General features: G+C 39.2%; 1 protein-coding gene across 1 annotated transcript in view; it reads right to left on the reverse strand.

Moving 5' to 3' along the window:
- The window catches only part of LOC142142776 (uncharacterized), a 43368-nt gene extending 16356 nt beyond the window's left edge, over window positions 1–27012 (reverse strand). The window contains exons 1-4 of the mRNA XM_075200593.1: window positions 26873–27012; window positions 10015–10383; window positions 4459–4587; window positions 2233–2436 (exon numbers count right to left, since the gene is read on the reverse strand). Of these exons, the coding sequence (XP_075056694.1) occupies window positions 2233–2436; window positions 4459–4587; window positions 10015–10383; window positions 26873–26945 (775 nt within the window). The 5' untranslated portion in view covers window positions 26946–27012. The remainder of the gene's footprint in view (window positions 1–2232; window positions 2437–4458; window positions 4588–10014; window positions 10384–26872) is intronic.
- Between the last annotated feature and the right edge of the window lie 245 nt (window positions 27013–27257).

Below are 27257 nucleotides of genomic sequence, written 5' to 3' on the forward strand. Positions count from 1 at the left end.
AACATAAGAAGAGGCACCATTGACTTATGAATTGTGGGGACAAACAATGTTTATTGATTAAGGGGCAAAATGTATTTATAAATAATTCATGGGGCAAATTTAATTTTTGAATTGTATTAAGTGGCAAAACCATTTTTCATTATATCAATGAGACAATATTATTGTATTAATATAATATGGGGCAATATGTAATATAATTATATTATACTATTAAGGGGCAATTCTATTTGATTTTTAACGGCAGGGATAAATATTTATGATGGGAGAACTATTTATATTGCACATATGTGGCACTACAAGTGCCAGTATACACTTGTACCCATATGCCACATGTGCAGTTTGTCATGACCTGCATCCTGCAGCTCCTGTCTGCAGGTACTTTGTTGGACCTTTGTATATATTTGTATACTGCATGTAGTACCACTTGCCATCAAAGGGGCCAAAGTGGTACTTAGTCTGCTCTTACCTGCCTCGCTATTGCTGGAAGCTTAAACACCTGCTGCTGGCCTATATAAGCCTGCCTGTCCCAAGCAACCTTTGCCAGATCATCTGTTGCAATTACCTGTGTTGCTGGGCCTGTTCTCTGCTCCTGTTTGCTGCCTGTTCTCTGAGTCTCGAGCACATCTATTCGCAGATCATCTCAGCCACTGTGTCTACTCCAGTATCTTGTGGTAACACTCTGCAGATTATTGATACCTGTTCTCTGAAGTTCCCAGCACATCTATCCACAGATCATCACAACCTCTGTGTCTACTCTAGTATCCTGTGGTAACACTCTGCAGATTATTGCTACCTGTTCTCTGAATCTTTAGTGCCCTGCTTTGCAGACCGTTGCACCTTGTGTGCCATCTCCACTACTTTGTGGTAAAGTTCTGCGGACCACCACATTCTGCATCTGTTATCCACTGTGTTCTTTAGCTATTTCTGCCATACCCTACCGTACTGCAACCTGAAACCTGTGTAACTGGTGTTAATAAAAACCACTTCATTTTACTACGTTCTCTCTGTGGTGTTTATTGGGAATCCTGACACAGTATAAATGATGCCCACATCATTAATATAATAATATATTGCTATTGCTCCCTTAATATAATAATATTGCCCCGTTAGTGTAATGTACAATAATTTTCCCACATTATATAATCAAAAATTACATTTCTCCCCATAAGTTAATCATAAATTAATTTTGCCTCCTAGCCAAAAGTAGATCTAAAATAATATGCCTATTTTTGTGGCGGTTTTCAAACTGGTCTTTTGAATACGTCACATATCACCGTCAGTTTTTCATTCCAGCATCAAACCGCCCCATAGTAAATGCGGCAGTTTGTAGCAATAAAACCTTTTGGCGATTTGCGGCTTTTACATAACTCAGTCAAACATGATTTTCAATGAATCTATCCCTTACATTGCTATACCAATGTCTGCCTACCCACTACTAAGCGTAGAGAAGCGCAAATATGAGATACGTGTCAGTCTGCGTCAGACCGAGACATAAGTTTTCCTTCTGCGCATTGCAGCTGTAAAAAGCGTTTTATTGCCTGTGACTCCAATGTTAAGTATACAGTCTTAGAGCATTGTATCTATATAAAGTATTACTTTTTATAGTCACTGTTTATGTAATCCATATGCATTCATCTGCGTATTGTGTGCTTATATATGTATTGGAAATGTTTCTGTCTTATATGTGTCTGAACTGGCAGGTTTGACTTCCTGTATTGTATGTGTCTGTGTTCATGTCCACTGTTGCATCCTACTGAACATATTTTAGAATCATACATATACTCTAACTTTTGTGATTGTATTTACAGTCATTGGGCCTGAGCCGTTAAGGAGACCAAAGCAAAAAGCCGGAGCAAAGTTGCTCCTGGACAATCCATGTTACAATGGAAAAGGTGCAAATTAGTTTATTATTTGGATGTTAGAAAAATACTGGCTGTTTTTTCACATAGCACAAAAATACTTGATAGTTTTATTTTTACACTGAAATTTAAAGTTGATCTAGGACATGCTCTACCCCAACTATGAATTTCTCCCCATATTTTAAATATACCTCCCCTGCCAATGCAACCCGGTTTTGCCAAGGTGCAAATTTACTACTTTTTTTGTTTCGCTCCCCTTAATGACTCAGACCCATTGTATTTTCTACATATTGAAATATTGTTCTTGAACTAGGTCTCTGTGTATTCAATGCTGTACTTGTTTCCAGTGTAGGTCTAGATTCAGTAAAGTTACCTGTTGTGGCAGCTGATTGTTGAGTTGTCTCAGTAGTGTTGTTTCCACCTGTTGTAAGAGAATGTGATATTGTAGATTGCTGTCCAGATGTCACCACATTGCTAGTGCTGGATGTTATTATTGTGCTGGGTATGGTTTCTGTAGTTCTATTTGATGCTGAAGGATACACTGTGGTCAACGTGCTAGGTGTCCCCGTTGTAGTTCCTGATTTAGTTTTAAATGAAAAAAAAAACATTTGAAAAGAATGAGAATTTTAAATCTTCATAGAGAAACATATATTTCTGAATATTCTACAATCTGAGCAGTGCACTTCCCAAAATGAAAACTAGCCTCTTTGATAGACAATAATGTTGGTCAAATAGTTGAATCAGAAAATCTGGTGTAAAACAACATTTAAAGTTTTATTGAGATGTTGGACTTCTATTTATTTCCCTTAACCTCCGGAGAGAATGTTTATGTTGAGTACTGAACTTGTTGGACTAACATAGGAGTTTAAATATTACTTTATTGCATATTTATTTATAAGGAGTTCCTTTTGGTCCGGACCATATATGCTATGTATGTTTTATTATTCTTCAGTTTGAATTAATTTTTGCACCCATTCCACATCCATTACGAAAGGGAATACTGATTTTTTACTATATGACTGAAAATTAGTTTATATTAGATGAAGCAAACTCATACATATAGAATGCAATATAGAGCAACGAGAGGACTGGAGAATTGGAGTTAACTCATTTAATCCAGAAACCATGCCTATATATTAATGTTAGATGCTATGACTAAAGCCAATTAAAACGATAGCATTGTTGTTCAATATTAGACCAGCTATACACAGGTTCCATTGGTATATACATTGTGATATATAGAGAAGAAAAAAAGTATTTGAACAGATTAGCCCTCTAATTAAATTATATTAGTATATGTGGTTAAATAGTTATAAAAGTATCAGTGCGTGTTAATAACATATACAATGTTACAGTGTACAATAAACTTTGCTCAACAGAGGAAAATGTCTCTGTATTTTAACATATTGCACTTCCTGTGCTAATATGGAATACACAAAGTTTTTAATAAATGCAGTATAGTATAGTGTTATCCCCTTAAGATTAATGATCTCAAACTTACTTACTCCATATCTGACAAAGACGCTGACCACTGTGAATATGCTGGTTTAAACTAATAGTGGTTGACAGTGATTGTATAGAGATTTTACATGAGTTAATGCAGCTTCTGTATAGGTTTCTTTGTATCTAGCAGAGATGCTGGCCAACGTGAGTATAACCGTTTAAACTAAAAACACTTGGGGGTAAATGTATCATACCCCGGTTTCTTCAACTCCCGCGAGTTCGGCGTCTTCGCAGCTTAAATTTAAAGCGGCGCTGCCTTGTAAAGGGAAACTTCCCTGTACAAGGCAGCACCGCTTTAAATTTAAGCTGCGAAGACACCGAACTCGCGGGAGTTGAAGAAACCGGGGTATGATACATTTACCCCTTGGCAGTGGTCAAAAATGCAATGGTACGTGGAGCTTGTATGCAGTTTTTCTGCATTGAATAAAAGCTCAGACAAGTCGCTTAACAGTAATTTAATTAAACAGAGTGGCACTCAGTGAGACTTATGTGTAGATAATTCTATATCAAACTGAGGCGTTGACCATCGTTTGTATGCTGGTCTTAAATTGGAATGGTTGACAATGATTATCGTGGAGCAAAATAACATACCAATGGAACCTGTGTATAGCTGGTCTAATATTGGACAACAATGCTATCATTTTAATTGGCTTTAGTCATAGCATCTAACATTAATATATAGGCATGGTTTCTGGATTAAATGAGTTAACCCCGATTCCCCTATCCCCTCATTGCTTCAACCTGCTACACTAATATATGTTTCACAAATTGCTTTTTCAATGTTGCCTTTAAGTTATTATTGAAATTAATGAAAATATGCTGGTTATTTGAGGGTTAGAGGGATGGCTAGTAGACCCTTAAAGTGTATCCAGTTGCCCATCACTGATTTACTGTAGATGCATTAGTAAAAAAGAGTTTATCCAAAATGCCTTCTAAACAGACATTTTGTTCTGGAGGGAAGCTGTTTTATAGTTATCTTAATTGCTCAGATTTGATTTTCTACATTTACACAGCTCCTTAAAGACATATTTACCCACTAAGCAAAGACAAAATGATAACGAATTTAGATACAGCTGAACCACAATTTCACAGTTACCTGCGTTGCAAGTTTCATTGTAGTCTGGACAACAATCATGGGCTGTAAGGCAGTGTTCATCACAGTAACAACCTTTATGGCAGGAACTATTGAGGCCTGGACAGCAGAGTACGGGATCTGAAGAACAGCCTGTATATACATTAAGCACACATATGTTATGAATGTTTGTGATATTGAACCTAGCACTATTTTTGTATCAAGTTTGAACATTTCTCTCAATGGGGGTTTTCATAGAAGTGTTGTCGTGTGTCACAATTTATACTGAATGAACGGGTGGGGTTGGCGATGACGATAACACAGACTCACAGTACACCTACAAGAAAAAAATGGAAAAATGACAGGTATATTAACAGACTAACTGTAACAATGACTGTCCACAGAAGGCTGACAGGACCTTCTTCCGACAGCCCAGCTCTTCGGCAGTACTGTGTCACGTCAGTGCGCCCTTCATGACTTAAATTTAAAGCGGCAATGTCAAGACCCTGTTTAAACAGTGTCCCTGCAGGGTCCTGACAATGCCGCTTTAAATTTTTAATCATGAAGGGCGCACTGACGTGACACAGTACTGCAGAAGAGCTGGGCAGTCGGAAAGAGGTCCTTTCAGCCCTCTGCTGGCATCGGAGATATGGACAGTCATTTTTAAGGTAAGTCTGTTAATATACCTGTCGTTATTCTATGCAAACGTTTTTTTCTTGTAGGTGTGCTGTGTGTCTGGGTTTTCGTAAACGGGTAAGCGATTACCACCGGAATTAACTATTACTATAAGAATGTCTTTTGCAAGAATACAAAAATTATTAGTGCTGCTATAGACTAAATTAGTTAGTGGAAAGGTTTACTATACTGCACAAATTTTTATAGCATTTGACTAGAAGAGGTGTAAGTGGATTTTTAACTCATAAATTGTAATCTTTACATAATCTTCAACTATGGGGTAATCTACGATTTAACTTCTTAGTGTATTTGAGTGCAAAAATGTGCTCTTTGCAAAGGGGCAAATATTTGCAATGGATCACAGTCACATTAGTACACCAGTCTACATGGCAAACTTTCAAATGTGATATTTAGTATTGTTTGAAGACAAAGAAAAAAATGTATTAAAAATTAAAACATTCACAAATATGACACTTGAAATAAAGGCTGCCTCTGCCTTGACCTCCTCACTGCACCTGATACAGATACCTCACCAGACCTATCCATTGTTCCAGGCACTTCAGCAACCCTTGATGATCCTCCACTCTGCACCTGACCCTATCACCTCTCCAGACCTGCCTATGCCCTACTCCTGCAAACTCCCAGCAAATCACTTGTACCAAGCTTTCTTCGTCCGGTTCTGACACGTTAGCTATACCATCCCAACACCTATACTTCCATCATCTTCAACTACTCTCTTCTCCAGCATCAACCCTCACACATACCTAACCTATCCCTGCCCCTAGACTACATTATCCCTTTGGCTGATTATTTAACTAACCTTATGTCTGCCTCTACAATCCAGTGACTCCTCTGCATTTTCTGCTCAACAGACAAGATACCAACCCTCCTGTGATCTTCACCACACCCAGCTCTCCCATGTTCCTTCCAGAATTTCCCTCCTATGCCTCTTCTAGTGTATTTCCTACATTTACTGTATTCAATACTGACCATTATGCTTCTCACTCACTCCTCTTTAGCTTCCTGCCTAAGGGGGTGGACTGAACTGAGCCAACCAATGAGGATTAGATTTGAAAGTTCAAAATATGTAGCTGGCAGACTATCATTCTTTTGTAGACCTGATATTAGTGTAAACATGACCTAAATTTACAAGGGAAACTGGGACAGTCTGTATGGTAGCACTATACGCTGTCCTGCCAAAGCGGTCCCTCGTGTGCTCTGAGCTAACCTGTTATAGCATATTTTCCCTGAGTGTTATTGGGGAATCACAAACCCCAGTAAATCCACACAAGGAAGTCGAGATACAGTGGGCAATCATCCAATGGCCTTTCCACCCCAAATGCACAACTGAAAACTGCCAAGGGGCAGTATAATGTTGGGGCTCCTTGCAGGCTCTCTCTCCTTGAAATTCAATCCGCCTACCCCAAATGAACAACCAAAAGCTATTGAGGGGCGGGAAAACATTGGGACTCTAGGATGCCCGGTCCATTAGCTGTTTCCTCTGTAGATAGTACACCAGCAACAGGGTTGTCCATGGTCTCTGCTGGCACCACTAGTTTGGTGGTCTGTTGGAGCTGTAGAGCATCAGGAACAGTAATTATACTCTTCACATGATATGGATACTTGGCTACCAACATTGGTGTTTTCTCCAGACTCACCACTTCCTCAGGTTCCCCATGTGGTGGACCTCCTCAGTCAAATATACTGGGCAGCCAAGAGTATAAAGCTGGTAGGGCACAGTGTATTCCAGAGCTTACATTCCGCCACTAGATCTCCATAGTCCAGGTCTGCAGTTAAATAAGTATAACAGTTCCTTTTGCTTCACCAGCTGCTGGGAAAAACTTATGCATTTAGTGCCTCTTGGCATCCACCCGTTGGCTCTGGTCTTATCATAGTTGGCTATGAAGCAACTTTCTATTAGAAGACTCTTACTATGCTAACCAGAACCACTCTTCTTGGTGCTCTATCTGTCTCAGCAGGCTCAGGTTGGGGCCAGAGAGAATAACCCATCTCTATTAGTTGCTGAATATTTTGATGGATCTTCATGACAGAGGGTTATGTGCTGAATAATCTCAGTGTGATTCATGTAGTGACAAAGGATGCCCTGAAGCTCAATCGCTTCTGTATCAGCCCCTCAGTTGTCCAGAAAGCTTGCGTTGTTTGCGGGTTAGGCTTCAACCTTTGCTTCTCCCAGTAGTCTAATTCCCATAGTCTATGAACACCAGCAGCTGGAAGGATGTCTAATGTGTCAATTGTAACATCTTTCATGCAACTTTCTTACTGATCTTGGTCCTCTCGTGTGCATATACCAGATTGTGGACCATGATGGTGCAAATGCAGAGCAGAAAGACACCAATCAGGACTTCATCTTCTCCCAGGCCTCCAAGAATCGTGTGCAGGTGACATGGATGGTTTCACAAACTGTAGCCACAGCAGGACTCCATCTTGCTAGGAGAGCTATAGCTGCTCTATGGAGACCTCGTTAGAGGGTTGGTACTCTCTAAACTTGGTGGGGCTAGGACCACTAAGTATACTGTGGGGCTATGACCCACTACTGTAATATTGTGGCCTTGGCCCACTCCTAGCTCTCCACTCACAGGGTGCTCTAACTCTATCCTCTGCCTGTGGCAGGGTTCTGACCCACTAGACATTCTCAGGCTATTTCCCTGGAGCTCCGCATTTTAGAGACATGGTCCAAGTATTTTCACTGTAGGAAGGGAGATTGTAGATGATGATTGTAGACCTAGCCTACTGCCTAGATTGATACCTTTCAGTGGGGCTTGTACCCACTCCAATCATTGTGGGATTAATACCCCTACTGGTATCCTGTGGAGCTGAAACCCTTCACTACTCTCACGTGGGTCTAGGACCCACATTAATTACTGTGGATCTAAGACACACTTCCCTTGCTCAATTTCCCTCGGCCATGAGCACAACATTTGTCTGGGTTTAGATTTGCTGCCCTTACTGTAGCCTTTTCTTGATACATGCTTAAAAGCATATCAGTTGCTTTAAAGGTAGCTTCATGCAACACATATATTTTACACAGTATGATGAATCATGCGTATCTTAAAATATGTTCAGCTCAGCCTACACACCTAATTTTTTTAAAAAAATCAATTTTTTGCATTTTACATCTGCTTTTTGGTTGTAGAATGTGTCCAATTCTAGATGAGGTCCTAATTTTGTGCATTGGAGAAAATATTTTGAAATATGCTGGCCTGTTGAAGTCATTGTGATGAAATGTGTTGTTAAGTGGCCTAACATTACACTTGAAAAGGAAGCTTCAATCTGAATACATGTGCCACCATTCAGTTGCGCTGCCTTTGCAGCAAGGGAGACACAAATTTAAAATTTAGTAGAATGACTTAGCTTGAGATCAGAGAAGCTAGATACACTGTTTTAAACTCCTTCAATTTTGTTTGTTTTTATATCTTTATTTCATGAGAATAAACGATTCTTTATAGATATTGCACTATTTTTGGTGCTTCCCAGGTTCCACTCTATTTCCTAGTTCCCGGAATCTAAGTGCAGAAAAGAAAAGGGGATATCAACCACATGATTAAAAAGACACATGACCAACCCTATAATGCAGTTCAGTATAAGGCTCAGAAGGGTCAGCGAGGAGCTCAGTAGAGGGCCCAGTTTGAGACCAGGGGGTATATGTATCAAGCTGAGAGTTTTCCGGCGGGTTTGAAAACTGAGATGTTGCTTATAGCAACCAATCATTTTGTAGAATGTACTAAATAAATGATAGCTAGAACCTGATTGGTTTTTCAAACCCGCTGGAAAACTCTCAGCTTGATACATTTACACCCAGGAGGTCTGAGAAGACAACTCAGAGAAGAGCTCATGAGACAGCCAAGTGAGGGGCTTTAGTGTGACCTGCAGGATGTGGACAAGACAAACTACCAGGCACTGACAGTTGGAAATAGATAGGTGATCTGTTCATTAAAGATAATTTGTGCAAAAGAGAGAGACCTATCTGATTGACTGAGGAGGAAACCACCGCTAATTAAGGACTTTGTTATAATTTAAGCAGCCACTAAAGAAAAGTTGTAAGTGCCCTAATGAATGGACCATGCATGTCAAATTAAAGAGGAGTTGAAGAAGTGGCTCAGGGGTTGAAGCATTCTTAAGCAAAAAGTCCTCTGCATAATGGAATATGACAGGGAGACTGAATATGGACAAGGGGTACTTGTCTCAAGCAGAGTGGGAACAATTTGATGCTTAAAGATGATGAGATCCTCCCAGGAGGACCGTGTAGAAGTCAAGAGTGACAATCACCAATGTGTGGAGTGTCAGCTCTTGTGTACCATATGTGGGACACTGCAATTTATTTATATGTAACTACTAAATCTGTGTTGGAAGCGATCGACAAAGGAGCGGACTTATAGAGGGATGGACCTGTATTCATTATTCAAGCGTTGAATAAACTGTATTTTACACCTGTGTCATCAGTAAACAGACTGGTTTTCAAACATGTATGTGCAAGGGCACTTTTCTATACTTTGAAGCACAGAGCCTGGATACAAGAGAGACTGAACTAGCTGGAGGAACATGGAGCAAGAAACTGATGCTAGTGTGACAGACACCTACATCACACACACAGAGCATAACCTTGCTTTACTGGAATTAAATACCATAAGACAGTAAAATTAAATATCAAGAGAGTAAATTCTGCATAATTCATAATATTAAAAATAAACTGCTGTATTAAAAGAGATCTGACACACAATTCAACACTGGGCGTTCTGCCGCATAGTCATATATATATTTGCCCACCTCTGGATCAACAAAGTGTAGATGTTGAACTTGATGGGTGCGTGTCTTTACTGAACTGTAGTAATAAGGTAACAATGTAGGTTCTCCTCTCTTTTGCTAACAAAAAACAAACAAACTTACTTCCCACATATTGTTGTGCAGCTTTCGCGGAACTGTATGCAGTGTTCATTGTTGCGTTACTTGCAGTGAATAGGGATTTTGTATTAACTTCATCTTGCACTATTGTTTGAGAAAGAGGAAGAGTAGCCGTTGTATTTGTCATAGCCAATGATTTCACATCAGGGGTAGATGTTAGTTTGGTTGGAATTTCTGTGACGTTAAGGTCCATAGAATGTACGGTGATGATAGGGTTAAGCACTGATGCATTTAATGTACTATTTCCAGTTGGTTCCTGTGTGGTTATTACACTGACGGAATTCATGGTAATTGATGCTGCAGTGATAGTGCTGGCATCTTCTTTAGTAATTGCAGTTGTAGCATTTTCTGACTCTGAAACAAAATACCCAGAAGGAAGTATTTATTTTATCAGTTGATAATTATGTTCCAAACTCACACTTAAAAATATTGCACACATACGGACTGCAAACAATCATAACAGTCATCATCTCAAAGAAACAGTAATTGAATTGTATTGAAATAACCATTTCATTTAATGGTGCTAGAAGAATATTATAAGTTAATATTACTATTTTTACTAGTAGTAGTATTCATTAAGCACTAAAAATTGATGTAGTAATATTTAATCAGATGTACACAGATGTTACATACTAAATACAAACCAATATAATAGGAAAAGAATACTCTGCTAGTATGTCTATAAGATAATGCACATAATAGCTCCTTGTGACAGAAGCTATATCATACAGTAGTTTATAATAAAAGTGATATTAGGCTAATACCTGTAAAACAAGACTGTGATGTATTTATCGTGCTTTACCTAACAAGTGCAGAGAAAAGTATAATGAAAGCTTTAAAGCATACACATCTGCTCATATAGTCTGCTCTTGTTAAACACTTTGGGCCTGAGTCATTAAGGAACGTATCTGAGGGTTTTGTGCGGTGTCGTCCACAAAATCACTCTGCATATGCTCAGAACCGGACGATACGCATCAGAACGCAGCCACGTCCAAGTCATCTTCGAGCACAAGTGACACTCACTACAGCCTACAAATTTGGTGGAGAGGGAGTGTAATTGGGTGGGCAATGAGAAGATGCGCATAGTCGATGTGCAGCAAGAGCGTTCCCAGGCAGTCACGTCCAAGCCAAATTCAGGCACATGCAGAAGTACGCTGGTTTTCTGCCGTATCTCTTGCTCCAGCTAGAGGCCTAGTCTAAGTGCCAATTAGTGATGATGGCTGATTATGCATGCTAAAACGTGTTTGCAATCAGGAGCAACTGTAAAATTGTATGTTATGTACAGTAGACATTAAGAGCACCCTAATATATGTTTTTCAAGAAAAAAAATATATTTTTAAACATTTCCATGTATATCATAAATGACTAAAATATTGAAAGGTAGCATTAATTGAATATATATATTTTTTCTGTACGTTCTTTTGATATTTTAGATTCCACATATGTATTGTACGTATCCTGCAGTGAAGGTCTAGCAGAGCAAAGTAAAACCTACACCTGTACTCATCACCACACTTTTCTTGAGATCCGTTCCTTGTTGTCTTTGGGAGAATGCAGAGCCAATTTATGTGCAGTTTAAAACAAACGCACAATGCACTCAGTTTGCATGTCTTCATGACTCAGGCCCTGTATGTATATTCATTTTATGAATGAATTCATCAAGATTCTGCAACTCAGGGATTAACACATAAGATGAATTAATCATACATTATTAGCCATTATTAAACTCAGCCGTAGAAATATACGATGAGTGAATCTTTGCACATTCCTAGACATGTTGTACTAGATAAAGATAAAAGAGAGATATAAGACTATTTAGTAATAGACTACTATTGCTCTTAGCTAGAAGTAGTGTTATTGTTCACAACTTTTATACCTAGAGTAGTACTGCCATCTACTGTCCATACTCAGTATCTGTTTCAAGTTAGTATTCAACCTCTATGTGTTTTTTGAGTCTTGATATAGTATTTAAAGACCACAGACTTGAGAGATTATTGGAATTTCAATGTTGGATGAAGGGACACTGTGACCCACTTTCCTTGATCCAAAGTTTGTTTGTGTCCCAAACTCATTGATCAAAGTTACGAAAATCTATACATCTTTTGTGTCATTTCGTCATTCGTACTTTGTGCTAGCATTTCATCATGGTAAACTTTGTAACCTGCTATACCACTGTAGACTGAAGTTTGGCTACAAATTATATATTTGATAGACTCCTGTTTTTAATTATGTCATTTCCAGATTTTCAATTTTGAACATAAACAGTGTGTATACGTTTGAATGTGTGTGTGTCTTTGGGGACCACGGTCATAGTGGGAACAAAAAAATGAAGTTCTACAAAGCTTACCAATAATAGTCAATGCAGGGGACCTAGCTAATATACTCGACATAAAAATCTGGCATTTCCCTGTAAGTCACTTTTGTCGGACCAAAAGTGTGCATGTGTCTGAGGTGGAGGGGAGACTGTGTGCATACCACCACTAGAGGTCAGTGGAACACATGTACATATGAATGTCTCACTACAAGTAGGAAGAGGAGAAGATTGGAGCTTTGCTTTCCTTTTATACCAAACAGGGATAAGACATGGTTGCATCTGTCTGCTGTTGAAAGTAAAGTGGGGACAGTCGAGTATGACACAGCCCATTAGTGGTTCCAACTATAGCCCAGAGAGCCGTGGAGGTGAATATGCCCTGGACATTTCAGAGGAGAGTGGTTTAGACACCAGTGGTGTTGTGCCAATGCCCGGTGGTGAAACAAAGTGTAGGTATCCAGAGATGTATTATATGCACAACCATTCTCAACCTGATGGCAGCTGTGTTTTAAACACAGAAGGTCAGAAAGACTTCTCGGTGTCCATACAAACGCTATCCAAAAAACTGTGATGGCTTCAGGGAGTATGATAAAAAACAGTACTGTTTGTACTGTGAGGAACCCCTCTCAAAAATAGCCCAGCATAAGGATCATGTTAAGAATAATAAGACTAAATTCCCCAAGCACTCAAAAGAAAAATGCATGCAATTGGCACATCTTTGGAAGAGAGGCAACTTTCAGTGTACAAATAAGCTATCAAGTATTTGTGTGCTACATGAAAAAACAGGCAGTATTTAACTTATGTGCAAAACAGAATACTAATTTTCACCCCTTTCATTGTAACATTGTTTTGTCCAGGAGACTGAGATAAGAAGTTTCTCAAGTTAAGATCCTTAATGAATCAGGCCCAAAGAGATGGATGCCGAAGACTTCATGCACTGGGAAACCTGCCAAGGCTTATTTGAAAGAAAATGCCTGTGGTCATACATGAAGAGCAGTAAGCTAAACTGAAGGGGCAACAAACCCAGACCTGGCAAAAAAGAGTCCAGTCTCCATACGCCTTTGCTCAGCCTGTTCCACCTGACATCAATGGTGGCTTTTGGAAGCTTTTGAGCGAAATCACCCCAGATGAAATCTTACTCACAGTCAAAAATGACCGATGCATCATACAGATAGGTCAGAAGCTTGAAGAAATGGGCAGGCTCTTACAGGTCAGAAGAGCTACCCCTTTGGAGAGGTCAGAACACTTTATCATTCAAATGTCTTCATGTAGTAGATGAGGTGAAGCTGTACTGCTGCGGTTAAAAGTGCACACAACTTCCAGACGATCTACGAGGCAAAGTAGAACAAGTTGATCTCATTGTCTGCCTTGAAAAATCTTAAGGAGTCAAAGTGGAACAAGCCTCAGCTCTTATCTTTAACTGCAAATGTGAAAAAGATGAACTTGTATCTCGATGAGAAGCAGCAAGCGTACCTAAGAAGTTTATCCACCGAGCTTATGCTTAACAGCCGGTTATTTATTGCAAAGGACACTCAGGCACAGGAGTTCAATCAAAAGAGGGAAGGGAAAGATTCCAAGATGTTGTTGACTACCTTCTCTTCAAGAGATACTTCGGATCTCAATGAAGATGTTCTCTGAGATTGAGAGAAAGTCTGCCGGAACTTCACGCGGTTTGAAATCCGAGGAAAACGAGGGAGAAAAGTCCCCATCCTGCTTACAGCAGCCATGAAAGGTGCAATGGAACTTCTCGCAGAGAAGCATGAAGAATGTGGAGTGGTTACCCAAAATGTCTGTATGTTTGCCAGACCAGCTGACTTGTCACACTTTAAAGGTTTCGATTGCATATGCTTGTTTGCCTGAGTGTGTGGGGCCATACATCCCTAAATGTGGTCTTCCATGGAACTTTGAAAGCATGTGGCCACTCTTTCAAAGGTCCTCAACCTAAATGACACAGAATTGGATCAGTTGGCCAACTTCCTTGGGCACGACATCAGGGTGCACCATCAGAATTACTACCTCCCACAAAGTACCCTCAAACTTGCCAAGATCAACAAGCTTTTAATGGCTTGCGAGAGTGGCAGACTAACTGAATTCAAAGACAAGAATTTGGATGACATGGACATTCCTCCGGACGGTAGGTTGGAAAACTTGTATCTGAAGTATGGTTTAGAATTTTACCTCGGCCACTTACATACCTGTTTCCTTTTATATTCAGTCCAGCTACAAAGTGACAGGTCAGGTGGTGACCAATCCCCTGTGACATCGAGACAATTGATCAAGCATACATCAGAAGGGAAACAGTGTAGGGACCTGGCAACACTGGACCAGTGCCCAGCCAAGGCTGACACAGGTCGGTGGAGCATACAGTTTCATTATGCAAAAGAACTTTGCTTCTTTGTTTTTCACAGAATCGTAATGGACCGCTCTGCTTCCATTCAGGTTGTAAAGAAGTGCAGAGAAAAACTTGGGACAGAGATAAGGTCCAAGCTATGGAGAAGCACAAAATCAAGTTTATCAAAACATGCTGGGAACTGGTCGGGGATGAAATTCTACATAAATAACTATATAACTGCTGTAAAGAGAAATCAAACTTGTTGAAGCGATACACAATGGTTGACCATGACTGTAACCTGCATGTCTAGCTCCTACACATACCCATATGATTGTCCTGTTGACAGAGCATTAGGAATAGGGTGTCCATATGTGTCATGTTCCAGATATGTGTCCTCACGATGTAATGAACACAGTATATTTGTGTGTGTGTGTGTGTGTATTCGGGATCCTTTCTTTCTTTCTTTCTTTCTTTCTTTCTTTCTTTCTTTCTTTCTTTCTTTCTTTCCACAGATTCCATAGCAAGTAACAAATAGATGACGTAATACCCATAAGTAGCACAGATCAGTGTAAGCAATGCAATAGGGACTCACACAGAGTGCAGCAAAAGACATGACTGATTTTACGAGGGAGTCAGACTGCAAACAGACATGGGAAAATAGGTATAGAGGACCCTGCCTGTGATACCTTACATTGTAGAGGGAGGGCTGGTGAGGACAGTAAGACCAATTGGGAAAAAATGGAGATGGCAGGTGAAGCAAGAGGAGGTGATGGATAAGATGATCATGAGGTGGTAGGATGGGCAAAAGTGAAAAGGTGACTTTTGAGTGAGCGTTTCAAGAAATGAAAGTTGGAGTCTTGGGGGCAGCATGCAGAAGTCTTGGAGGTGAGTATGTGTGGTGGTAAAGAGAGGAGAATTGAGGTGGAGGTCAGAGGCAGAGTGCAGTGGTCGGATGGATATTTATCTCAAGACAAGGTCAGATATATAAGTGGAGAAGTGTTGGCTAAGGGCTTTATATGTGATGGTAAGGAGCTTGAACTGAATTCTGAAACAGATAGGGAGCCACTGAAGGAACGTATGCACAGGTGCATTGGAAGAGGAGCAGCATGAGAGATAGATGAGCCTAGCCGCAGCATTCTGTATGGATTGAAGGTCAGAAGAGTAAGAGACCAGAGGGCCAGTGAGAAGAATGTTGCAAAAGTCGAGACAAGAAATGATGAGTGAATGAAGCAAGATTTTGTCGCTTACTGAGAGAGGGAGAGATGGATTAGCGTGATGTTACGAAAAAGGAAGTGGCAGAATTTGGTGAGGGACTGGATTTGAGGGATAAAACTGAGGGCAGAGTGAAGGGTGACTCCAAGATGGCGGGCATGGGTGACAGGAGAGAGAGAGTTATGCTATCAACAGAAAGGGAAATATTGGGAGGTATAGCACCAATGACAGGATGAAAGGTAGTGACAGCAGAGAATCAGCTAGATACTTGACTTAGGAAATAGGGAGATAGGTCAGGGGTAGAAAGATATACTTACATGTCATGAACATAGATGTGATATTGGAGACCAAATTATTGAATAAGTTTGCCTAGAGAGGTGTTGTAGAGAAAGAAGCAGAGGGTAGAGGACAGAGCCTTGGGGGACTCCAACAGAAAGGGGATGGGGTGGGGGGAAGAGTCAGAATCAGAGATACTAAAGAAGCAGCTAGAGAGATAAGCCAAAAAAGAGCTGTCTCACAAATATCTAGGGGGTGAAGGGTGGTAAGGAGAAGAGAATGGTTGACTGTGTCAAAAGCAGCAGAGGGGTTGAGGAGTGCAAGAAGGGAGAAGTGACTTTTAGACTAAGCTGAGAGCAAGTTGTTAATAAAGTAACTAAGGTTAGTTTCAGTTGACTGAAGGGGATGGAAGCTAGACTGGAGAGGGTAAAGAACAGAGTGAGAAGAGAGAAAGTGAGTCAGATAATTGAAGACAAGTTTTTAGAAAATTTTAAAAGATATGGGAAGCAGAGATACAATTCAACAGTTGGAGAGAGGGTATGGGTCAAGGAGGGTTTCTGGAAAATATGGAAGATGAGAGCATGCTTGAAGGCTGAGGGGAATTTACCAGTGAGGTGTGCAAGGTGATGACAGGCATTGGGAGAGAGGGTGCGGACGAGCTTGGAGGGAACAGGTCAAGCAGACAGGTTGTAGAAGAATAGGAGGTGGAGAGAAGAGTGAGGATCTCAGACACAGTTACAGGAGGTTAGGAGCAAAGGGTGGCGGAGGGAGTGAGAGAAGACTGATGGAGGCAAATCTGGTGAGAACAGATATCATTGTGCATAGAGTCAATTTTGTCTTTGAAGTGGATGGTAAAGTCAAAAAAGGTGATGGACGAGGAGGGAGGAAGTGGGGGAAGAAACAGTGTGAATGGTAGCAAAGAGGCGTCAGGGTTGTTGGACGGGGAGGAGATGAGGGATGTGAAATAGGTTTGTTTGGCAAGAGAGAGGGCAAAATAGTAGGAGGAAAAGATTAATTGAAAGTGGATGAAGTCAGAAATGGATTGGGATCTCCTCCATAGGCATTCAGATGAGTGTGAGCATTATTGGTAGTAAAAGAGTAGGAGGGGGGTACCAGGATTGGGATTTAGATTGCTGGAGATGAAATGGGGTTGCTGGGGCTGCAGTATCAAGGGCAACAGAGAGTGCAGAGTTATAAAGAGTGACAGGGAAGAAATTGGAGTGAGGAGGGGTTCAAAGAAGGATGCAAAGAAGATGGGGTCAATGCTGTTGAGGGGACACTGCGTGTGAGCATCTTTTGGTGGTGGAGAGTGGACAAAGCAGGGGCACACGCAGGGGGGTTTTTCTGGGTCTCTAGAAACCCCCCCTATGCTAAAGAAGTGCCCTGCATAGCGGCACTGTCAAAGAAGCGTCCGCGGCGGTGCTGTATTGTATACAGCACCGCTGAGGTAGCTTTGACAGTTCCGCGGTTGCTGTATAGTACAGTGCTGCCAAAACGGAGATGTGCGCATGCGCGGGCACATGCGCGGCAGCTCTCGCTTTTTTTTTTTTTTTTTTTTAGTGGAGGGGAAACACCTCCTTAAAAACCCTCTGTGAGCCCCTGCAAAGGGTAAAGGAAAGGAGATTGTCAAGAGGGGGAAGACAGAATTGGAGAAGTTGGAGATGGCACAGGAATAAGAGAACACTAGGTCCATGGAGGAACCATCACAGTGGGTGGTGAAAGTTGGCCATTTGAGGAAGTGAGAGTTAGGAGTTTAGAGGCATCAACAGCAATAGGAGAGTCAGTAGGGATGTTACTGATTACCGATAATAATAGTAGGAAGATCAGATGTGAGGAAATTGGAAAGCCAGGCAACAAAGTTATGAACAAATTGGGAGAAAGGTCCACAGGGATAGATGACAGCAACACGAAGGCAGAGAGGGGAGAAGAGGCAGATGAAGTGGACTTTAAAGATGGAGAAGTAGAGGGAGGGTTCAGGGGGAGAACACTGAAGGTGTAGCCAGAAGACAGTAGGTTACCTATATCAACTCTTTGGTGGACCCCTGGAAGGGAAGTGTGGGAAAAGGAGAGACCCCTGTGGAAGAGTGCAGAAGGGGAAGCAGTATTGTAAGGGGAGATTCATATTTCAGTAAGGGCCAGGAGACAAAAGGAATAGGAGAGGAAAGGTTCAAGAATGGCAGTGAGTTTATTATAGACAGATCTTACGTTCCAGAGTGCACAGGACAAGGGAAAGTGAGTGAGAGGAAGGATGGGAATAAAGTTGACAGGATTGGATGTTTGTGGAGGACAGGGTGATATGTGGTGGATGGAGGAGCGACAGTGGATTAAGGGCTTGGGCATGTAGTATGGAGAAATGATGTGGGGAGCCATGTAGGGGAATGAGTGGAAGTGCTGAATAGAAAGCAATAAGGTACAGGAGATGTAGTAATTCAGTTATTGTAGAGTCATGAAATAAGGCGAGCTCAGGGAGGACAGAAACCTTCCGTGGAGGAAAGTCAGGCCAAATCCAGTTCAAATTCCAGTTTCACCTATTCATGCTTATGATGGTAGACAAAACCTTGAGCAGGCTTTAAAACACAGTGATTAAATAGAAGTGTATGAATCAGCTATTGCAGGGAGAGGGAGTGTCTAAAAAATGGTACAGCAGGATGATTAATGCAGGGGATGTTGAAGGGAAATGAACTGACAGATAAAAACAATCTGTTCATGGGAGCAGGGCCTTCTTACCTCTCTGTCTGTATTGCCCAGTATTGTTTTATTACTGTGTTTTGTTCCCAATTGTAAAGCACAATGGAATTTGCTGGTGATATATAAATAAACGTTGATGATGTGTGATTCTTTTAATTGTGCAATTTCTTTTTCTTAGCTATATAAATTACATGCAGTATATGTGAATAAACACAGAATTTCAAACAAGTGCTTCACTACCCAGTGCAGCCAAATATAACCAAACTCCAATATACACCAATTGTGAAACATGAATCTAAATAATCTATTATGGAATAACCTAGCGATGTTTATCTCTCATGTAAACATTTATGTGCAAAAACATGTACAAAGTGAACAGCAAAAAATATATACTTATATTTGGATATAATGAATCCACACTTTACTCCGTTAATGAATCCAACAATCAAACATATAAAAAAATAAGCAAATAAAGTGTAATACCATCAAAACTGTGCACAATATATTAATAATAAATGTATCAAATATATATTTTTTTAATATATAATATTTCAATAGTGCTAAATTTTCAGAGGATCTCTTCCCCCTTCTGTGAATGCACTCACAATGTGAATATAAATACAGGCATCTTCATATAGTAACAATATCTCTCAATATAATCCAGGCCCCTGAAGTATTGCACTTACAAAGATATTTCTTGAGAATGAGGATCTAAGAGGTTTCTTAATGCATTAGCTTCCAAGACGTTTATTTCCCAGATATTAAACTAATTATTTCGTTTATAAAAAAGGGGAAATCCAGTAGAGTAAAAAGTAAAACAAATTTTTAAAAAATATAATTAAAATCCAAACTTTTTAAATGATTCCAGGTTCTCCTACCAAACATATGTAAGCATTATCGCAAACAAAAATGATCTTTAATGGTCCGGACCAACTGGATCGAGTTTACACAGTCAGGTGTAGGAGAATATGCAGTATTACATGCAGTATATATTAAACTTATATATGTGCTACTCCAGAGCCGTAACTTAGAATTCTAGTGCCTGGGGCGAAAAAGACAAATGCCGCCCCCCTAGCCCTCAATTTTAACCAAATGAACCTAAAATATTCCTAAATTGCGCCCCCCATCAGCGTTGCGCCCTGGGCGGTCGCCCCTGTCGCACAGCCCTAGTTACGGCTCTGTGCTACTCTTGAATGACACTTACTGTATGCTCAAGAGCTAACACTCAGTATAGTACTGTCACTTTCTACTTCATTTCTCTTCTCCCTCATTGGTTCATTTTTCCCTTAACTCTGTTTGATGATATTTGTAGAACTGTAACTGGCTGATCCTGCTGATATAGGCAATATGGTTGGTTTACTTGCCCAACAAAATTTTCATATAAAAACACTCCAACATTCTTGGATTCCAATCAACTGTAATTATCATGCTGGTAGATACAGCCTCTCAAATTGTCATGTATGCCTTTCAGAGTGCATTAACCCTCTCAGCATGCTGATCAGGATCAGGATACAAAGAGAACATGTGGCACCACAATTGGTTTGGAATGTGCTTAAGAAGGATTGTGATATGGAAGCATCCATAATTTAAAACTAGAGATGCTCTTATAAGAAAATGCAGAATGGGAACAGACATGTTACTAAATAAATGTTTACAATCCATAACGATGGGTGCAGGACCATAAATATAGCTTGTAAAGCCCAAGTAACATTTAACAAAATTCACATGGATTATTTAAATCATGTGACACTGTATCAAGTGACATAATTGTTGCACTGTATTTAAGCATTCATGGGAAATAAAATGACTCTATATTAGTTTACTAACGATACAAGAGTTATTAATCAGTTACCAGCCTACTACCGACCACTTGTGTAAATTTTATTGTAATGATTTACATTTTATAGAGAAATTCCCACTATTTATTTTCAATGTGGAACATAACATAGAAAATCTCTTTGCAATAATTAATAGCAATTATCATAAAGCCTTACTATCCAACCACGCCAGATAATGAATATATAAAAGTTAATGACTATTTCTTGGCACTGACAGTAATGTGGATTTTCTGGATGGCCAAGCTTGCTAGCATTTAATTTACCATAAATGTTCGTTCTATTTCCTTCTTTGTTTCTCAGAAACTAAGCACTTGCGTGAAAGAATTTCAGGTATTGTGCTTAATGTTGCTACAGTATGTTTCAGAGATGCACAATTTTGTGAGCAACAATGAAACCAGAATTTGACCTGAAATGTTTAACCTTTTGCAAAACAAAAATGACTGTATTAACTTCATACATACAATGCAGAAGGGTGAGCCATGCCTTTAGTCTGATTGGGCTGTTGGAACATGATGTGTAAATGTGTAAAATATGAACTTTAAATTTCAGTGTACAAATAAGCTATTAAGTATTTGGCAGCACGGTGGCGAAGTGGTTAGCACATCTGCCTCACAGCACTGGGGTCATGAGTTCAATTCCCAACCATGGCCTTATCTGTGTGGAGTTTGTATGTTCTCCCTGTGTTTACGTGGGTTTTCTCCGGGTGCTCCAGTTTCCTCCCACACTCCAAAAACATACTGGTAGGTTAATTGGCTGCTATAAAAAAAAAATTGACCCTAGTCTCTCTCTCTATGTCTGTCTGTGTGTATGTTAGGGAATTTAGACTGTAAGCTCCAACAGGGCAGGGATTGATGTGATTGAATCAGTGGTGCTATATAAATAAATGATGATGATGAAGTATTTGTGTGTTACATGAAAAAACAGTCAGTTTTTAACTTCTGTGCAAAACAGAAAACTAGTTTTGCACCCCTTGCATTGTAACCTGGTTTTGTCCAGGAGACTGAAATAAGAATCCTCTTCATTTAAAATCCTTAATGAATCAGGCCCTTAGTCATCATAAAATTAATTGTGACATATGAGCTGTTTTTGTTTAAGGTATCACAATTTAACATATTTACTTTATATTTAAATTTGGTTTATTAGTAACTATGAACACAGTGGCTCTATCATCATTGGAAAACTTGTTATAATGTAGTTGTTATTTAAAAAAAAAAAAAAAATTAAAAATAATTTTAAAAATGATGTTCAGAAAAAGTGTGGCTGGTACAGGCTAAATTAAAGGGGGTGTTTTTGAAGAGTGCTAGTGTTTTCAGCACATGGCTGCCTTCTTCTAGGGAAGAGGGCCCACATTTTTTGGAACACTCCGTTTTAAAAAAATATTTATTATATCTTATTTTTACACACTGGAAAGTCTGTGGTGATGATCATTATCAGCAGCATGGATCTTTGCACCGGCTCTCATACACCCACAAAAGATACACCTACAGATAGGCGTATCTGCATGTCCCTGCAAGTAAGCATCATCACAATCATGAGCATGCCTTTACTGCCCCTTATCTCCCCTCTTTCGCCTCTCCAATCGTAATGAGAGTGTCAGATGTCAACTCTGCATATGGATGTATGCATGCGTTATTATGTGTGAGCATGAACATTGCAAATTAGAGTATTTTACACCAATGAAATGAGTATACACTGAACTCTGCAACAGACCCAATAGGTGCATACGTTAACATAGTCTGATGATTAGGATGTTACTATTCTTAAATCCATAAAGAGTTCTCCTTGTCACTCAGGTCCTGAGTAAATCTTTGCCTGTCTTGTAAAAAAAATGTCATCTTGCTGTGTAAATGCATCAATTATCTGTTAAAAGAAATATAAAATGCAGAAATAGGTAAAGACAGCTTTTGTGACGCACAGTTGCATATGAATAATACAACTATGACCTCCATAGAGGTAACATTTGTGTTTTTAGAATTCCATTATATTAGAAACCTGTTCTACAAGCAAGCTCAGCCTGTTGATAACAGTTGAAATTTTGGGGAAAACACAAGAGGTGTTTTAGATGTGGACTTTGGTCAGCTTCCTCCTCTACTTTCAATCACAGGGGCCTATGTATAAAAGTGTGATGAGCCATTAAAATGGAGAAAACAGCCGTTTTCCCCATAAAATGGACATTGCAAAATTTATCAAGTGCTTATGGTAGGATAAATCAAAGACTTCTCTTGCCATAACCGATTTAATATTTCTTATCGCAGTCCCCATAGATTAATATGTTAATAATAATTATGCAATGTATAAAACTTTGAAAAGCTTTTTCGCAGCAAAGTAACACCATCTCAGGTCATTTTGTATGGGATTCTGGTGAAGCCTCTCCAGCTCCGCAGAATCCCTTACCGTGGGAAATGCTGTGCGCATGCGCATAGCACTTCCCCCTTTCACCAGCAGTGCTAGGTTGTCTGTAACTAGTAAAAGCAGTTTGCACTAGATGGAGGACTTCGCCGGGGCTCCCAGAGCAGCCCCAGCATTTGAGCGGGGCTTAAATATGTGATTTGCAGCGATGCATATTTATTGACAAATTTTTATACATAGACCTCACAAAGAGTAATTTAAATTTACAGGTTATCATAGGTTATGTAATTTAATAGGATATGGGTCAGATCATTAAAACAAAAGAGACATGTAAGACAATAACTAAAATAGAAAACCCAGGGCTACTTAAATATGCTGAACCCTTTGTAAGGTAAATGTTTTCTTTAATTTTGTTATATATGAAATTGTCAATGTTTGTATTGAAGGAAACAAGTATATTTCATGACAGTGACATAATGCTAAAACTGTATTATAAAACTACGTAGAACCATACTTGCCTACTTTTAGTAGGCGACGTCCGGGAGAGTGGCGTGGCTATGGGGTGTGACGAGTAAAATTACGTTTTGTCGCGGGGGCGGATTCACAGAGAATCACGTCATTTTAACAAGGGAATTCCGGGATGCGGGAGAAATGCCAGCTCTCGCGGGAGCCCCAGAGACTGACCCGAATTTCGGGAGTCTCCCGGACTTTCCGGGACAATTGGCAAGTATACGTAGAAATCATACAGCTTAAAAAGCGATATAAGAATATATTTGTTGCCTCTCTGTCTATTTTGTACTTACAATTTGTGATAATCAAATTGATGGACAAAACAGTGCAAAGTGCATGTCATGCTGTTTTGATTAAAATAATGCACTTTGGAGGAAAATAATCCTCTGTCACATTTTTTGCTTTGAAGTTATAGTGATGACAAAAAATACAGAGTAGAAAGACTTGGGAAAACACATATGTAAAAGGAATCGAGAATGTTCAGAAAAGGAGCATTTTACAGAATAAGTTTTAGCACAAGCGGACTCTATTCCAGACTGGTGGGAAACATTCATGAATAATATTAGTAAATATATATTATAAAAATATTTTAAACAAATTTCCAGCAGGTGTAGTAGGAAAACACTAAAGGAATGTAAACATGCTTTGGGAAAACACATGTATGTGCTGAGATTAAACTATTAGTGCCTGAGTCATTAAGGAGAGCAAGGCAAAAAAAGGAGCAAATATGATCCTGGATACACCATGTTACAATGCAAGGGGTGCAAATTAGATTATTATTTTGCATATAAGGAGAGTACTGGCTGCTTTTTCATGTAGCACACAGATACTTGATAGTTTTATTTTTGCATTGACATTTAAAGTTGATCTAGGACATGTCCTACACCAACTATAAATCAGTCCCCACATTTTACATTTACCTACTGTTCCACTCATGCTACGTTGTATGTATCTAGGACACTAGTTACGCTTTCAAAAGTAGCATGTAAAAATAAGCCCATATCCTTAGGCATAAGTATCGTAAGATCCATGTTAATCAGCATATCTGCGTAAAATCCATTTGTATGCATAAAGCATACTGTTGATATGCCCATCATCATTATTACAAAACTTGTTTTAAATGTAGTGCTTGTTGTAAAAAAGGATTAAAGAGAATTAAAAAAATGCTGTGCAAAAAAATGTGGCTGGTACAGGCAAAATTAAAGGGATGTTTTTGAAGAGCACAGGGCTGTTTTCTTTTAGGGGAACAGGCAAATGTCAGATGCTACCAACTCTGCATACGGATGTACGCATATGTTATTGTGTGTGGGCATGCACATTGCAAATTAAAGTATTTTACACCAATGAAATGAGTATATGCTCAATTCGTTATTAGCCCCAATGGATACATATGTTAACATAGACTGATGACTAGGATGTTACTATTCTTTAATCTATAATGAGTGCTCCTAGCCAGGGCCATCTTAACAACAAATTGGGCCCCCGGGCAAAGCAGTGCACCGGGTCCCCTACATTTTTTATAAATATATATATATATATATATATATATATATATATATATATATAATATATATATATATATATAGATATAGATATAGATATATAGAGGTAGAGATGGATAGGTGTACTTGCTCAGTGACCCTTGAAGGTTTATTTTGCAGGTTTTTTCTTTTGCAGGATTATTTATTCTAATTAAGAGCCCTGCCTATGGGGTCCCCTTGCCTGTGGGGCCCCCAGGCACCTGCCCATCGTGCCCAATGGAAAAGATAGCCCTGCTCCTAGCATCTAAGGTCCTTAATAAATATTTGCATGCCTTATTAAAAAAAAAAAGAAAACGTCATCTTGCTGTGCAAATGCATCAATTACCAGTAAAAAGAAGTGTAATGTGCAGAAATAGGCAAAGATAGCTGTTGTGATGCACAGTTGCATATGAATAATCCAACTATGATCTCCAGAGGTCATAGTTGAATCATGCAAATTCATGTCACATTAAAATATAATTAACAAATTTTCACTATTGACCTCATGGGACCTCTGATCTGAACTAAGGCTGCTAGGAACTGAGTCACAAAAGTGATATACATGAACTAACTGATAAACGTTCTTTGAATGTGAGTTTTGATTTTAAAAGGGTTTTATAAATAAATTATGAAAACGATATTTCACTATTGGCCGCATCTCTATTTCTTACATGTGTCTCTGTGACAAACGCGAGAAGGGGAGATGTGGAGGAACTGATTACCACACAGATCCAAACTGAAAGCTGCTGGCACGTGAGAGGGACGAATGGTCATAAAGTCTATTGACTTTTTGAGTTTTAGAACTCAGAGACATTTATTATCATCGGAATGCAGGAGAACTTGAATTGATCCATAAAGAACTAATACTGTTGTTGAATTAAGGATTGAAAGTGCATACGGATTAGACTGCATAAAAATACCAATATAGTAACTGGTTTATGTGAGTTTTAACCCGTTGGTTAGTTTTGCACAAACACTGGCCACTACATTATATATTCAGCTGTTTATACTAACTATTGAGTCTATTTACATTCAGCTCTATTTACACTTTAAATTCAGTTCATCAAGTTATAAAGAGTGTTATGTTAGTGGACTAAAATATAATTAACTTTACTGGAACACACAAAAGAGATCTTTATAAACTTATTTTCTGTTATACATACCCTGTACCATTGCCTTTATACCTGCCCAATGGACCCTTTCTTTTCATTTTCTTTTGCACTAATAATATTCTAATATTAAACTAGTATTTTGTGATTTATTTTGTAGAATCTTAACTAGTGGGCAAAACATTTTTAAGACAAACTTTGGGTTTAGATTACGTGTTAAATTAAACAATAGCAAATATAGAGGGGTGAGAGCAAAATGATCCATATAGAATGTAATCTATTTAAGCAATTTTCTATCAATGCACAGAGTGTAATAACACAAGTCTATATTGGTGATACTAATTGCAGGGTGATAGTGAGAGTTTTTATCACTTACTGATGATAAGTTGGAAGTGTAAATTGGATCCAAATGTTCAAAAGGCCTTATATGATTTAGCCTCATTGGTTTAGGTATTATTAATTATAACAAATGTTATATGGGTGTAAAATTACAAAAAGGCACATGCATTACTGCATAAAAAAGTTGAGAATCTATAGTACACATTTTATGTACTTGGCACATGTTGAATCTTGTTTAAAAATTTTTCTAGAATTATGTTTTTAATATAATGTATCTGCCATGATGATTTCTATGTATATTATACGTACACAAGTGCAAGGCATGTTTAGTAACAAGACTGATATAGGAAAAATCTTACCAAGAGAAATTAGGAGTCCATCCAGAGTCCAAAGACAGCAGAGAAAAGGGGTCCATGCAATAAGAAATGTCATGTTTCTTTTTGTACACTTTGCAGATATAGATCTCCTCAGCTGACAGGTGCCTGCTGCAAACTAACTCCAGGTAGCTCTACCTCTGTCAGACTACAGAGGAATGGAATTCTATTGACCAGCCCCTTTCCACTCCCAAGCCTCCTAAAAGACATAAATATGCACAGTCTACCATGATGTACACCAGATTTAATGCTTCAAAATGGTCTGCTTTCTATCAGGGGGCTGCATTTTTTGGCAGGCTTGATTCACCTAGTCAGCTCAGCCCCAGACTTTATGATAAGGGGACCCCACACTGCAGTTTTATTCCATTAT

Source organism: Mixophyes fleayi, chromosome 3 (assembly GCF_038048845.1).
Source record: "Mixophyes fleayi isolate aMixFle1 chromosome 3, aMixFle1.hap1, whole genome shotgun sequence".
Taxonomy (NCBI): Eukaryota; Metazoa; Chordata; class Amphibia; order Anura; family Limnodynastidae; genus Mixophyes; species Mixophyes fleayi.